The 15448-nt window shown below is 39.5% G+C and overlaps 1 protein-coding gene across 29 annotated transcripts in view; it reads right to left on the reverse strand.

Annotated features, from left to right (window-relative positions):
- Positions 1 to 15448, reverse strand: part of pleca (plectin a) — a 102016-nt gene that overhangs the window by 13680 nt on the left and 72888 nt on the right. For 25 of the 29 annotated variants that reach the window (XM_034892244.1, XM_034892243.1, XM_034892240.1 and 22 more), the window contains 26 exons: positions 13578 to 13744; positions 11473 to 11588; positions 11225 to 11331; positions 10256 to 10375; positions 10048 to 10143; positions 9452 to 9579; positions 8719 to 8812; positions 8473 to 8627; positions 7879 to 8215; positions 7199 to 7276; positions 6769 to 6930; positions 6576 to 6680; positions 6336 to 6431; positions 5529 to 5654; positions 5153 to 5305; positions 4715 to 4869; positions 4495 to 4621; positions 3680 to 3863; positions 3437 to 3457; positions 2592 to 2749; positions 2185 to 2363; positions 1955 to 2093; positions 1438 to 1794; positions 1094 to 1177; positions 908 to 1012; positions 627 to 725 (listed from right to left, as the gene is read on the reverse strand). In XM_034892244.1, the coding sequence (XP_034748135.1) occupies positions 627 to 725; positions 908 to 1012; positions 1094 to 1177; positions 1438 to 1794; positions 1955 to 2093; positions 2185 to 2363; positions 2592 to 2749; positions 3437 to 3457; positions 3680 to 3863; positions 4495 to 4621; positions 4715 to 4869; positions 5153 to 5305; positions 5529 to 5654; positions 6336 to 6431; positions 6576 to 6680; positions 6769 to 6930; positions 7199 to 7276; positions 7879 to 8215; positions 8473 to 8627; positions 8719 to 8812; positions 9452 to 9579; positions 10048 to 10143; positions 10256 to 10375; positions 11225 to 11331; positions 11473 to 11588; positions 13578 to 13744 (3648 nt within the window). The remainder of the gene's footprint in view (positions 1 to 626; positions 726 to 907; positions 1013 to 1093; positions 1178 to 1437; positions 1795 to 1954; positions 2094 to 2184; positions 2364 to 2591; positions 2750 to 3436; positions 3458 to 3679; positions 3864 to 4494; positions 4622 to 4714; positions 4870 to 5152; positions 5306 to 5528; positions 5655 to 6335; positions 6432 to 6575; positions 6681 to 6768; positions 6931 to 7198; positions 7277 to 7878; positions 8216 to 8472; positions 8628 to 8718; positions 8813 to 9451; positions 9580 to 10047; positions 10144 to 10255; positions 10376 to 11224; positions 11332 to 11472; positions 11589 to 13577; positions 13745 to 15448) is intronic. The other 4 variants (XM_034892245.1, XM_034892242.1, XM_034892256.1 and 1 more) reach the window with 1 other exon arrangement.

A 15448-nucleotide genomic window follows, 5' to 3' on the forward strand; every position in this document is an offset into this window, starting at 1 on the left:
TGTGATTAATACTCATCATGACAAAGCACTGGCGAGCAGGTTGAAAGGATCAAACACAATAGAAAGTTAGAAAAGAAAGGGGAAAATAAAAGGTAAGGTAGATTGAAAAATAATATATCTGAGAAGGTAGGTAGCCAAACTGAAGCCTTTAAATCACAAGTGAGGGTGATTTCAAGAGGAAATAAAGAAGCAAATATTAAACCGAGCAGTTTAGCAGTTGGAAAATGTGACTGAGGTCTGGGCGGTCATAGGTACAGACTATGTGACATGATTTGACTAAATACACAGTGTAGGGCAATGACAGACAAATACTGTAGTAGGGATGTGATGTGCTGAAACACTAGGATGAAACAGTTTGCTTCACCACTGAACGCTGTCCTAATCTCACAGACTGAACATACTAATTCTGTATTTTTTATAAAAATAATAATTTAGTACTAATATTAATCCTATGTGTAATTATACATATTGAGCGCCAACATTTTGATATTAGATGACAAATGATTTCCCCACACATAATTTAGTTAACAGGTAAAGGTGGCATTGTTTGTGTTAGTGGTGCTTTGCCAAGTGGGTTATGGACAGAAATGTGGTGCTGCATGTTGTCAGGGCTCGGGTGTAATTACCTCATCATCCTCCAGGCGGCGCTGCATTTCTATAATGAACTTTATGTACTGGCTGGTGAGTGTCATCAGCTCACTATAGCGCGTTCTCAGAGTAACATACTGAAAGAAAGGCAGTGTATTTACTTGACTTTAAAAACACACATGTATGTATATATAATAGCTAAAGGCATTTTAATCACTGTAATGATAAAACCGGAAACAGACAGTCGTACTCAACCAAACTGGATGTATGAGCATGCTTGCTCTTCTCAGTTGGTGTATGATAAACTCGTACAACTTACCTCTTGAATGATATCATCCGATGCACACTCCATTTTGGGTTTCTTTAAAGGAGATGCTATGGGATCCTGGAGGGCTTTGTAAGTCAAAATCTGAAACTCGTAATCCTAAAAAAGAAGAAAATAATCTTAGATCAAGCCAGAAAAAAAACTTCCTTCAGTTGTAAAGCCAGAAAAATCTGTACATACCTTGACTGAATCAATGTAAGCCTTTGCATTTTTCTGGCAATTCTCAATCTTTTCCTTGTTTTTCTCAATCTCTTCCAGGAGTTTCTGTAGAAATAAATGAAAACATGAACACATCATTTTAAAGTGTATTACATTTTTTCTATTTAGTTAATGAAAAGGAAAAGCCACAGCTACTAGTCTTATTAAAATTACTTTCACAGCCAGTGCATAATTAAAATAAGTAAAGAAAGTTTTTTTTAAAGACAATACATTGCACTAAATGTGTACTCTCAGTGTGACCACCAGAGGGCATAATGACTTTACTTCCGTTTACCCCACACACCTCATCTTTTTTATTACAATACCTTCTCCTCTGCCAGTTGCTCCTTGAGAGCCTTGCTGTCACCGATGGGCACAGCTTGAATTTTCTCTTGCCTCTGCCTTGCTTCGCCGAGCCAGTGGATGAGCCACTCGTAGCTTCCATTGTAGGACTTCATGTGGCGCCCGAGGAGGCCAAGCTCACGCTCCCTCAAGTCAATCTGAGCCAACACAGCCTGCCAGCGCTCCAGGAGACTGCTGACCAGTTGACGATAATGCTCCAGCTCAGAGTCACGCTCACTGTGGATCCTAGTCATCTTGTCGTTGATAGTTGTTGCCCTCTTCAACTCGTCCTGCAGCCGGTCCAATACCACCTGATCGGCCTCTGCTTCAGCACGCATCGACTGTCAGACAAATAAAACAAAGTCATCCCCTTAATATAAAAATAATGCAGGTGGGGACAAGCATGACATGGGTTAAGGGTTTAAACATAGCAAAATAGGAAACAAAATATGTACATTGATTGTAGATATGAATGAACATCTTTCCAACAACAGGCAATACCTTCAGCTGACTACGCTGGTCCTCCACCTCCTTCTCTTCAGACGGTACTTTGCTAACATCACGCAGACGAGTCTCATAATTCTTCACTGTGTCTTCTGCGTCTTTAGTGTTTCGGATCACGACATCGATGGTCTTCAGCCTGAAATCAATTCAAAGCTCAAGCTTAATACAAAGCTCAGTACCAGCTGGAAATTCATCAGAAAGTGCTCAGAGAGTCTCAAAACCCTCACTTATCCAGGTAGACGGAGGAGAGGCCGTAGACGTGCTCCATCTTCCTCAGCGTGACGTCCAGTTCGGAGCGAAGCATCGGGGCGGAGCTAGATTGCTGAGGAGACGCCAGTACCTCCTCTGTCTTCTCACTGATGGAGTTCAAGTCTTTCTTTAAGCCCTCCAACTCAGACTGGACTTTCTGTCAAATTAAAAAAGGGAGATGATTTAGTGAACTAATACAGCCAAAAATATGCATATATTAATATTATTTGGCAGTGAAATCTGGTAAAGTTAGTGGGATATAACAGAATACGTGCTGAGATTTAAACACAGCAAAGTAAATTTGAATGATGCACTGCTGTGCCAACAACTTTTGTGACTTTGTGTTTTTGTTTTACATCTCAGTTTTTCGTTGTCATGTCGTTACCATTTGCTCCGCCGTCTTCAGGGCGCAGGCTTTGAGCGGCTCCTTGTCGACAGGCTGGCGAAGGCGCGTAACTGTTCGATTCTCACAACCCTCTAGCTTCAGACGCAGGTCCTTGATCTTCGTCAGGTAAACCTTGCACATCGACTCGTCTTGCTCTCCTAAGAAAAATTTTATTAAAATTGTATTAAATATATATATATATATATATATATATATATATATATATATATATATATATATATATATATATATATATATATATATATATATATATATATATATATATATATATATATATATATATATATATATATATATATATTATTATTATTAGTTTACAGAGAAAACAATCTTGATAAATAAGCCAGCTGTTTGACCGAGGAAGATTTTAATAGCAAACTATCAGATCTGTATAAAGGAGAACAGAAGTACAGTATTAGTTATTTTATTTTAGTATACAACTTTAGTCATTTGTTGTGCAGTGTTTTTAACTGATGCGCTTGAACTTTGATTTGTGAATGTTTTTTATGTAACATTGTACACAATAAATGTACTTCATGCTTGATTGGTTCCATGTTGATTATCTGTCAGTTGTTAATTCATCTTTTAATTGATTTAATCATTCAGTGATAAAGATTGTAAAGCTTTTGTTAAACCCATGCACAGACTGAAGAATGCAACAATGAGTGAAGTTAGGAGGGATACTAAAATCAGTGAGGATGACGAAGAGGATTGATGAAACATGACGACAGCCCTTCGTACACATACACACACACGTAGACAGTCCTTTTCAGCCAATCAAAAGATGCTACTGCACATCTGGCACTGTAACTGAAGCACCTTACCTGCTCTGGGTGGAACATAACCTGTAATGTGAATCCAACAGTCAACTTACACACAAATGACCATGAATGAACTTCAACAAAAATGTTTGAGAAATGATTCAATGAAAATAAAAAAAATGGTTTTGGCCAACTTGAACTCAAAAGAAAATAAATGTCTTATCATCAATATCAGACCCTTTCTGAGCATGTCTGGGTGATAAAGAGAAACCAAAGCGGTTCATGAAATAACCAAACAGTACGCACCTTGCTCTGCAGAGCTGACCATCGTGTTGTAGTGCTGGTTGGCTCTGTTGTAGTTGGACTCAACCTGCATACGGTCCTCTGCCCCGAACATCTGGGAGTCCTGGCTGTCTCTCAAGAAATCCTGGTAGTGCAGCTCCAGGTTCCTCAGTGCTAGACGGTACTCCTCCACCCTCATGGTCTTAAACTACAAGGGTGCAGATAGAAGGGGCGGGGAAGATAGATATTAAACTACGTGCTTTTATTTTAGAAAAAAATATTTACAGTATATTAACAAGTAGAGTGTAAAATATGTGTTATAAAAAGTAGTTTTTTAAATTAAGAAATATTTTGTCGTTGTTAGTTGATTTCTTCAACAGTATAGGAGAGAGAATAAACCATATAAATCAAATAAAGTTAACATAAGAACTCATGCATAAACCTTATCCACTACCATTGTTAATTTGATGTCAGTTTTCCCACTTACTAAGCCCACATACATTTAATTAGTGTAACAAATACATTTCACAATTGAGGTGAAACAATTGAACTAGCCTTAATCTGAATTTAAGTTAACTTGAGAGAAACTAAAGGTGAACTAATCTGTTTCCACATAGAGGTTTAATGTTGCAATTATTAATGAAGCAACTAAAAATAACCAGCAATAAAAGTACAAATAATATTATGATTAGCAGACAATGTTAAACTACTGTTATGCAATTCTCCACGTTTAATCAAAATGTAAAATTTGAATCTCAATATTTTAAAGTAAAAATAGTTAAAGGCACTATAAGTGCATTAGTCTTTTTTGTTTAATACATAATCTCCTGTGTTGTTACCATGGTGATGTTCCAGGTCTGGATGATGTGGATGTCTCTCATCAGGTACTGCCAGGACAGCATGCTCTTCAAGTCCACATACATCGTCTGCCACATCGTCTGCAGCCTCTGGAGGTTTCCATCCAGTCTGAGAAAGGTTAGTTAGATCAAAGTGAGCATTTAACGACAAACCAGGTGCATGTGCTTTTAGATTTTAAGTGATCACCGTCGAGCATCTCACCCGGCAACACTGTTCACAGCGTCCTTATTGGTGGGTGGAACCAGGAAGCAGATTGACGGTACAGATGCCTCATTGCCTTTATCATTCAGCACCTTCCACTTATCAGGCTGCGAGTTGTTCAACAGAGCGCACTCTTCTCCTCTGTGGACTGTGATCTGGACGGCGATAAACATAAGCGTCTGACTAAATATTCCTGTAATTTACTGCCGTATACTAAGAAATTATTACACTGTATTAAAAGTGAACTGAAAGCAGGACACAGCTTTGCAAATCATTGATATGTCATAACAAATTTGGCAAATATAACTTTATTTAACAATATTTAAAAACTTAATGATTTATGTGATTTGTATGCATGTAGAAATTCTTGGTATGTTCGAAACATTTAACAGAATGAATGAGTTTATAATAATATTTCCATGCAGTTAAGACACCTACCTCCATCTGTTTGAAGTCGCAGACTGCCTGGATGGGCTGTTTGTTCTTTATGGCGCTAGCCGGGTTACGTGGTTTGAGCTGGACAATGGTCTTGGCCCTTCGCTTCAGGCCTTCCAGGTGAGTTTTGAACTCAGTCAGTTGCTCTTTCTCATCCTACGAAGAACACAACAATGTATGTTTTATGGTGTTCATTAACATTAACTAAGAAAGTATTTAGCAGGAGTAACAGTTTTCCCTTCTCACCACACCTCTTGGAGTTTTAAATCAACAGGTATTGTATAATTTCTCAGCACACACAACAATTGCTACTCAACAGGATAATAACAGTGTCTTGGTGCGTTTGGTAAATAAATATGAAAGTAGTGAATAAACCCACAGCTGCGTCCTGCAGTAGATCTTCCAGCCGCGTGACTGTGATGGAGCGGTCGCAGGTGTACTTCCTCTTCATTGTGTCTTGCATCTTTTTGATCTTGTCCTCCGCCTCCTTCACGTCAGAGAAAAACTATATGAGGAAGAGATAGAAGAAATTAGATTGCAGCGTTGAGAGAACTCGCCTCACATATAAACGCAACAAAAATAGGACAAACAATGAGGGCAACACATTTACTGATGGAAAGGTGAGCAAAAAGGAAGACATTTGTGCTTTGATTAAAGCTATTGTGCGTAGTTTCTGTTGCCCCCATGAAGACTTCAAAGTAATGACAACAAAACACAACAGAGCATTACGGATTTATATATGAGTTAAGGGAAGTTAACTTTCAGATCCATAAGCTGCTCTGAGATCACATCACTGGTCGTCTGTGGGACATCATCATCATCACTCCCTCTCCTTCACTTGCTGTCTGTAAGCTGCTCACTGTTCACCTTTTTCTAAAATATTACAAACACTAAAGCAGTATCAGAAAATCAAAGACACTATAACTTGGGTGTTGCTCCATTATTTCTCAGACCAGAAGTGTCTGTGAGTTTTGGATATTCTGTCCAATAAACAACCGACCGTCTTGATCGCATATTGTGTGTTTACAGTGTTTGGTGCATTTGACAAAGTGGAGTGTGAGAGCAAACCAAACGAAAATTGCAACAATGTTGCAACTTCCCCACCGAATTGCACAGAGTCCACTGAACTATAGGTGTGAAAGCACACAAAGTAATAAAGTCTAGCAATGCAAGTTAGTAAACATACCTGGTAGTAGGCAGTGTTTTCTTTCAGGTGGGTTTCAACACAGCAGCACAGCTGGAGGATCCAGCTCCACTGAGTCTGCAGGGCTGCCGTGAAGGCCTGGGAAAGGAGGGTAGTGTAGAAGAAAAGCATGATGATTTGATGAAGAGGACAAACACTCTGATGTAAAAATGAACGCAGTCAAGTTTGTACTTCATATGGTGTTCATTGGCTGTAGTAATCAAGTGAGTCCAATAATCATACCTCTATAGTCTTCCGTGCTGGGTGTCCGTCCCTCAGCAGTTTGTCTCCTGTGACCTGGACAGTGTTCATCTTCTTCTCCCTGAGCTCCAGATCTCTCATCAAACCCTGCTCACAAACAACAATAATCAGAATTACATCACTATCATCACTAGCAAGCTCTGCAGGTAAACCCTATTAAAACATCTCACTCTACCGAGTAGTTGTCTTTCTTGACTGTCATGTTGGTGTTTCGTTCGCTCCAGTCGTAGTTGACTTCTTCCTCCTCTTTCTCATTCAGCCACATCAGCTCTTTGGTGGCTGCGATGACGAAGGCGTGCAGCTGGTCCAGGTAGCGCAGGCGGGCCTTAGAGGTGTTCTACAAAAGAGCAGATGACAAAAATGGTATGATACATTTTTGAGGGACTGAAAGACTCGTGCAGAACAAATTGGAGGGGAATAGAGGGCTAAAACATGACATCATGGTACATTTTCACGTTCTTATGTTTTGACATCACTGAACCTTTATGAGATTGCTGGAAGATTAGCTTTGCAACAGCTCAGTCATTACTTGGTGGGTCAGTTAGAAATACACATCTTCATATAGGATTACTTTCTTTTATTTAAGTGTCTTTTTTTCAACTTACCAAGAGCTTGCCATATTGCAGCTCCAGTTTTCCCAGGTACTCGCGATATGCAGCTTTACTGGCAGGTGAGATCTGACTCTGAAGAAGGAAGAGGCAATAAGAAACATTAGAAACAGGTCAGAGGAGCAACCATTCATGGTTATGAAGGCAAAAACACTGTTTTGCCTGTTTCAAAGAGATCCTTTTAGTCTAATATTGACATATTCTGTATTTTATTTAAGATATTATTTAACCAAGTGATTTGATAAGACCTAAATCTCTGTTTTGGGAGTCCTCTTTAAAATGGCAGCAAAATTACTGAATTACACAATTACAGTTCGATATTAAACAAACATGATATCCTACAGTATGTTTCACATGCTCTTTGTTGGTTAGATAGATAGATAGATAGATAGATAGATAGTTAGATAGATAGATATTGATCCAAAAAAAAACACACCGTAATTTTCCATTTTTGGGGATCAATAAATATCTATCTATCTATCTATCTATCTATCTATCTATCTATCTATCTATCTATCTATCTATCTATCTATCTATCTATCTAACCAACAAAGAGCATGTGAATAATACAGTAGGATACCACGCTACAGCCAGTTACCCAATTTTCCTTCCCAGATAAACTGATCTCTCTGCACCATCTGACATACCACCTAATGTTTTGTGTCAACTGTTTGTACCTCATCGGCCTTTGCCCTCTCGATCTTGGAGCGAAACTCCTCCACAGACAGGTGCAGGCCACGGTGGCTGCCCAGCTGGGATTCGACAGTGGGCAGGTCGGTGCCCCACTCTCCGTCATCAACCCGCCGCTGGTTCTCCTCCACCCAGCCCAGCAGATCTTGGAGGTAACGCATGGTGACTTCATCCAGCTCAGGCCGCACCCTCATGGGGGCCTGCTGCAGGACCTGGGCAGAGTGGATCTGAGTCATGGGGATTTGTGTGATGGTCACTCCAGACTTGAGGCGCAGGTTGTACTCGCTGCGGAGGTTCACCAGCCTCTCATGGAGACGATACACTCTAGAGCCAGAATGAGAATGTCAGTTAGTGCTGACCTGATATGTCATTTATTTGATTAGTCAACTGAGGGAAAATAACACCATTTTATAATCAGCTAATTGTTTAAGTCACCAAGAAGATATTTTATTGAATTAACGATAACAATTTACAATTAATTAAAAAGAGATTAGCAAATTAATTGATATTAAAAATGTTATTTGTTGCAGCCCTAATGCCAAAGGTTAGTCAACTTGAATGGTACAGTTTGATTTTTGCACCTGCGATACATCTGCTCAGCCTGAAGGTGGCGTCCATCTTTGAGCAACTGAACATCATTGAAGAGAAAGCGGATCATTCCTTCTGCTTTCTCCAGATCTGCCTCCATCTCTGCTGTGTGCTGAGCAGGTCTCCCAGAGCTCAGCATCATCACATCCTGCAGCACAGATACAAAGCCGTTACAGCCCTTCATGTGGCGGCAATAATTTCTGCTAAAGTAGTACCTGTCACAAAGGTTTGTGTCTCACCGTCTGCAGCAAAGTCTCGACCTGGTTGAGCTGCTCCTCACAAACCCCCGACTCCATCTGGACCTTACTGACAACCCTCTGAAGTCGCTCCAGCCTGCAGAGGAAGAGAGGGGAGGTTAAAGTTTCAAAGAACTTTAGACAAGGGAGACTACCGGAAAGTCCAATTAGCCACCAGGGTACGTGCTAGCTTTATCTGTTAGCTGTGATTTAGTAAAGTAAAACTAAAAACACTAAACTAGTTTAAAAAAGAAAAGAAAGCACTCACTCCGTCTTCTGTCGAAATAAATACTTCAACTCATATCCTTGATGCATGAAAGCCATGATAGGGCTCTGTTGCTCCACTAAAGTAAAGATGATGGTTTATTTTATTTTCCACGGCACTTTTTGAAGCCCTCGAAGAACCAAAATCCAAAGCTACGCCCTAACAGCATGTGATTAAATGTTCATGAGTGACTATCAAACGGTTATTGCTAGACTGTTGTCATGACGGTGGCAGAGTTGTCATGTGTTTACCCTAATATGATTTGTACTTCTCATACCACAAAGCCAACTCAGTTTCCTTTTACTGCTAAAGTGGACTTTACTGTATCATTAGGGAATGAGTCATCCTCATGACTTCACACAGTAACCAGTTGTCTGATGATTAACTTCTGATCTTTATTTCTGAATAACTTGTGTTTTAAAAAATGAAGTTTGCTTTGGCAACAGAGCATGTGATGAAGGGCCCACTTACCTCTCAAATTCTGTCCTGAGGAGACGCTCTCTCTCCAGTATGGCAACATGCAGACGACCCCATTCCTTCTCCACATCAAAAGGATGGTAACCGGGCGGCACTTTGACAAGACCTGCCTGAACTGCACCCTAAAACAAGCAGAAGATTAGGGCTGCAACCTACCATTAATCATATTATCAATTAATCTTCTGATTATTTTTTTAATAAATATATTATACATACATGGGATATTATATATGGTGTGATAGCCAAAATGTTCTGAAGGCATCAAAACAGTGCTGTACTGTATATGTTTAAGGTTAAAGTTGTTTACATTCTGTCGTGGATTGTAGCTGGATTACTTTTTTGGAAAATTACCACAAGTCTAATGACTCTAATCTATTGATGCTAACAGTCCGTAAGGTTTCACAAAGTGCTAATGTGTGCTAGCGTTTATATTTGTACAAAGGCATTTTGATTACTTCAACTTTGATGACTTTCAGCACATGTTGCAAACATGGCTGTACAGCACAAAGAATATCTTTCAAAACATTCTCTGGACAGCTTGACAGAACATGACAGAATGCAGAGTTTTTAGAGTTGCAGAGGAAACTCACCTCAAAAGACTTGAAGATGTGTTTGGAGCGGTTCTTGTCTGCCTCTTTTGCAGGAAGCTCCGTTTCCTTAAACTTTAGAAACTGACGCCAAAGAATCTGCAGATCAGAAAGGAGATTATTCAAATGCACATTTAAATATGAGCTTCATCGTCATTTTTATATCATGCTGTTTTGTTAGTCAAAACACATTCCTTTAGGATCTGCTCACCTCGATCTCCTCGTAGCTGTTGGGGAACTTCCTCTCCTCAAAGACGAGGACGTGGTGTCGGATCCACTGCAGCAGCATGGTGACCACCTCATAATACTCCTGCCATCGCAGCTCTAGCTCCTGATTCACAGATACAAACAAAAGTCCAAGTTACTAAAGACTTGACTTTTTTTTAATCACACAGAATTTCTAAAGCTGCTAATGCTTTGACACTCAGTTACCAGACTGATCCTTCTCAGATTTTCTTTGAAAAGGGATTAGAAACTGAATGCTATGATTTCCTATATACAGGTGTATAGGCTTTCTTTTATTTTGAGAATGGTATTGGAGAATGGCATTGCATTGCAGCGCTTTAAAACCTATTTTAAATGAGAATCAAAGTCATACAAAAAAAAATTTAAGTTATTTTAAAATCAAATCGCAAACGGGGGTAAATGGAGATTGCGATTTTATAACGATTTCTCGTGCAGACCTATTGCCAACTACTTTTTATCCGTCTTTTGACCGAAAACAGAAAATGCAGAAAATTTATGTTATGTACTTCTTTACACATTAAATAAATGTCAGACTGACTGACATGTGAAGTGCATTATTAGAAAACAATTACATTTTCAGTAATAACTCATGACATATTGTCTCTAGAAGTGTATTATTTATTTAACTTTAGTTTTTGTTAAAGAAGGAAAAGAAAATCTCAAAACTCAATTCTGTCAAATCGCAATAAATGAAAATTGTAGTACAAATCAAGTCGGCACTCATGTATTGGGAAAGAATCAAATCGGGACAAAGGCATATCGTCCCAGTCCTAATGACCACTATGCATTTTGGGACACATTTAAAATACTTTTATTAGTAAGAATACACTTTGTGATAACCTTGAAAAGGTTGCCACCACCTTTCTTGTCTCTGCTGCAAAATATCATAGTAATCCAGAGGAAAGATGAAGAGATGTGGAAGAAGAGGACTCACATTGGCTTTGACACCGTCCTGAACATCTGGTACCCTGGGCATGGCATCGTACAAAGAGGAGACGTATGTGATGATGGATTTTTCATCTGGGTGGAGCACATCCACATCTGTAGAGAGATATGATGAGAAAAAAATGACGTTTTTGAATAATTTTGACAGTGTGAAGCTAATAAAAGCAATGCGAAGCTCAAATGTTCCCTGAGTAAAGCGTTCAGGGTGGTTCTGAATATATGACTCTCTCCTCTCACCCTCGGGGTCCAACAGTCTGGTGACGCCCAGGTCTCTCTCTGCCACGCTGAAGGCCTGCTCCAGGTTCTCCTGGCTGGACTGGTGGTACACTTTACTCATGTCGATCAGACTGGGCCTGCGGACAGAAACCAAACAGAGAGAACAGTGAGAGAACGTTATTACTGTCAATCAAGACTTTCCTTGAATCATGTGTGACAGCTGCATATGTCAGAGAGAAACATTCCCATTAATTACATTAGCCCTTATGTAACATGCAGGCACAAGCTCAGAGCATAAAGCATTAAAGTGCATCTCATATCTACAAATAGCAAAAAGAAAGATAACTTTGATGACAGAGAATGTAAAGTAAATTCTGCACATTTAAGCTTTTCCGAAACACAACATGTTAACAAGTAATCATACACTTGCGCAACCCTCTGGATATAATATTCTTTTTGTGCCCGGGGTGGTTCTGGCTCCACATAGCAGGCCCGGCTGTTGGACAGCCTGTCCCTGCTAAGGTCGATGATATGAGGCGCTGATCCTGATTCATGATCCTCGCTCTGGGAATCTCGACTGAAGCGAGCTCCGGGGCTGCTGGAGCCTCGGCCGGAGTCAAAAGAGTTCTCGGTGGGGATGTCCTCGCACAGCATGACCACCCGGTCCTCCAGGTCACTGACTGAGCCCGCTGTGCTACTGGAGGCACTGTTCAGACGCCTCTTTGAGCGAAACTTCCTTTTGAGGCTCAACATTGTATCAACCTTCAAGTTCACAGCACTAAAAGTTTCCAAGTGAGTGAGGTCAAACGTTTGTTAGGTTATGAAAAACATATTAAATCTTTGGTAGCTTTTCATCTTTGATTATATCCAATTCTCTTCTTATTGTATGGTTTTGGCCGGACTTCTGTTTCAGTTGATCACTGCGAAGACTCCTTGCTGCAGCTGCTAAATCTCTGCTTGTCCTGCTCTTCCTCTACCAAGAAAAAAATCTATGGAAGAGTGGTTAGCGTACCTGTGTTTTGCTACAACCTGTCAAGCCTCTAGTGCGCATGCCTCCAGGGCAACTTTTTCTCAAATGAGTGTGATACACCCACATTGACAAAGAAAAGGCTCTCTCTTTACACACCAAATGATGCCAACTCAGGGTTGTAAATGTTATTTTTGTGTCATGTGGTGAGCCACCCTGCGGCACTTGTTTGTCTGTGCAACCACAAAGAATTAAAGTGGTGCTCCACCCAAAATATACAGTTTGTGTATAAAATGATCCCCTCTTGCAGGCTTGAAGGATGGCTGTTAAAGTTTGTAGTTTCTTTATTTAGCAGTACAGCAGCGGTGACCAGCTCAAATTCATTTAAGGTAGAATTACAATGGATTGTTATGACAAGCATTTTTTTACATCAGGAAAAGGTAGCATAAAAGCTTTTCAAACCATTACTATATATATAAAATGTGTTTTTGAGTAAAGAATTAACATAATGTAATGAATAAATAAATTTGCTGGGGAGTTCAAGTCTGAGTTGGTATTTATCTTGATGTTTGACTGTTTGATGTTCTGATTGTACACACACACACACACACACACACGCACACACACACACACACACACACCAATTCACATTTTGTCCTGACAAGACAAGTCTGGTGTGCTGCTGTAGAACTCAAATATGAATTTGGTATTGCTGCCACGGAACCAACTGCAATAAATAACAAGAGACAGCAACATGAAATATGAAAAAGGTCAAAGAGAAAATCTTAAAAATATGTGTAAAATGCATGTCCTGCGGTGATACAAGATCCCAAGTCCAGGCAAGCTTTTCTGATTAGAAAAAGCTTCTGCATGGTTTGAAAAATGCTTCTCTATGGCATCCTTTCCTAGATAATTTGCTGTGACACTATTATTACACAGGTAGGTTGTATTGCATTTTTCAGCTTGTTTTTGCTATTTATTAGTGCTGTCTATTTCGTAAGATCTATGTTAAATTGTTAAGTTTTTTCCTTCTTGCCCCTCTCCCTTTGACTTAACAATTTTATCCAAGGAACATTATGTTAAAGTAGAGTTAAACTCTTAAAATTAGTAGTCTCAGGGCCACGCTCTAACCTTCATCTACTGAGGATCCGTGTCTCACCTGTGTTTGTGTATGATGGCGTTAAAGAGCTTGCCATCCCTCCAGCTGGTGGTGAAGTTGTCGCAGCGCAGGCCCTGGTATCCCTCCACCATCCTCTGAGACCAGAGCAACAACTTCTCTTTGGCCGTCATGTCGTCCGATTGTCCGTTCACCTGAATGTCTGAGATCTGAAGGGGGAGACAGTGCAACTAGTCAGAGATATTAAACTTAGTTCTTAATTTCTTTAAGAAAAAAAGAGAACTTGCACCATTTAGCTGCCTTTTGGGGATGGGTTGCACTTACAAGTTGTGATAACATCTAGTTCTTCTTTGCACTTATTTTAAGTCACTTTGGACAAAAGCATCTTCCAAATGAATGTTGTGTAAGGTTAAAAAACAAAAACACTTTGATAGCTGCAAATTAAGCCACCCACAAACAGCCAAGTTTTTTCTAATCATTATATCTAAAGCTTCCATAGATTTTTATTATGAATATATCTATGAAAAGGTTCTTGTGGTAAAATTACTTTTTCCATCTTGCCTTGCTGATTGAAGGGCCGGATAAAAGTTTTTTTTCTAGTTTGCACGTTAATTTCCTCCAGACTTGAGATGAGTCACATTTTAAACCTCAAATAACAACCACCACTTTTAATTTGAAGGCAAATGCAAAATTAACCTCACTGTTTTGGAAAGAAACACAAATGTTTTATGCTTATATATAAAACAGAACTCTCAAGAGTGAAAACGTCCATGAGTCACTGATCTTACAAGGTTATACTGTACGTATGTATATATGTGTACAGTATGAAAGCAGATTCATCAATCCAGATGTCCTATAAAGTTAATCCTAGCACTTTGTCAACATTGAGGGACTTGCCATTTGTTTTACAATTTGATTTTGCAGCCGGTTGAGTTGCTGTCTCTACTTTGCATGGATCCATCACCCGGTAGTTGCTTCCTCTGCCATATCTATAATCAGACGTACTGTGCAAACGGTACTTATGAAACGTCCCTGGTGTTTGTTTTGGTCTGCTTGAGGCACCAGATGGCCGGGCGGGGCTCTCTACAAAACTAGGCACAAGTTGTAAAAAGTTTACAATTACAGGAAACCTTTTGAAATTTAACAATTTAGTTTTTTGACCACTTTATTTGTCTTGATGTAGAAAACTCCACCAAGTAAGGGCGCCAATCAGTTCACTACAGTATTTGAGTATTTGGTGTCTGTATATCACTCCTTTGTGACTTTTACCCATCTACGTATAAGACCAGAAACACATCCATAAGTGAGATAAATTAGCTGTACATAATCCATTAAGTAAAGGTTGCACTTCCAGTACTGATAAAAAAAGTATCTTACTGGAACAAGTGCGGTTTTATTACGACAATATGCTAGATTTTTTTAGGTATGTTGATGAGTCTTAGCAGAACTTAAAATTTCACTTACAGGCTCTTTTTGTGCAGGAAAGGGTGGAGGAGGGAAAAAAGAAGGCATCTCTTCCTTCTGCTATTTTCCCTTCAGAAGGGAAACCCCAGTGCTACAGTGTTGACGGGGGCATAAAGTGACTCAGAAGCTGTATGAATAAAGGACCTCCGCCCTCGCAGCCTCTTTTTTAAAAGTATCGAGAGAATATCAACTTCGTCTGCTATAACTGCTCACCTGTGTGTTAGTAAACTATAACCTGCACCTGGGGAGCTCAGAGGAAATTCACCATTGTTTGTGCTGACTAGCATGTGCCAAACAAAGAGGATAATGGTTTGTTTTGAAGCAGTAATAGCAACCTGACCAACTAAGTGCATCTACATGGAAGTTTTTTTATTTCATTAATTGACCAGCATTTATGTTCATTTGGATTTTAGAGCATAATAAACTTGTTTAACAAGGAAAAATGTTGG

The sequence above is a fragment of the Etheostoma cragini genome, chromosome 14 (assembly GCF_013103735.1).
Source record: "Etheostoma cragini isolate CJK2018 chromosome 14, CSU_Ecrag_1.0, whole genome shotgun sequence".
Classification (NCBI taxonomy): domain Eukaryota; kingdom Metazoa; phylum Chordata; class Actinopteri; order Perciformes; family Percidae; genus Etheostoma; species Etheostoma cragini.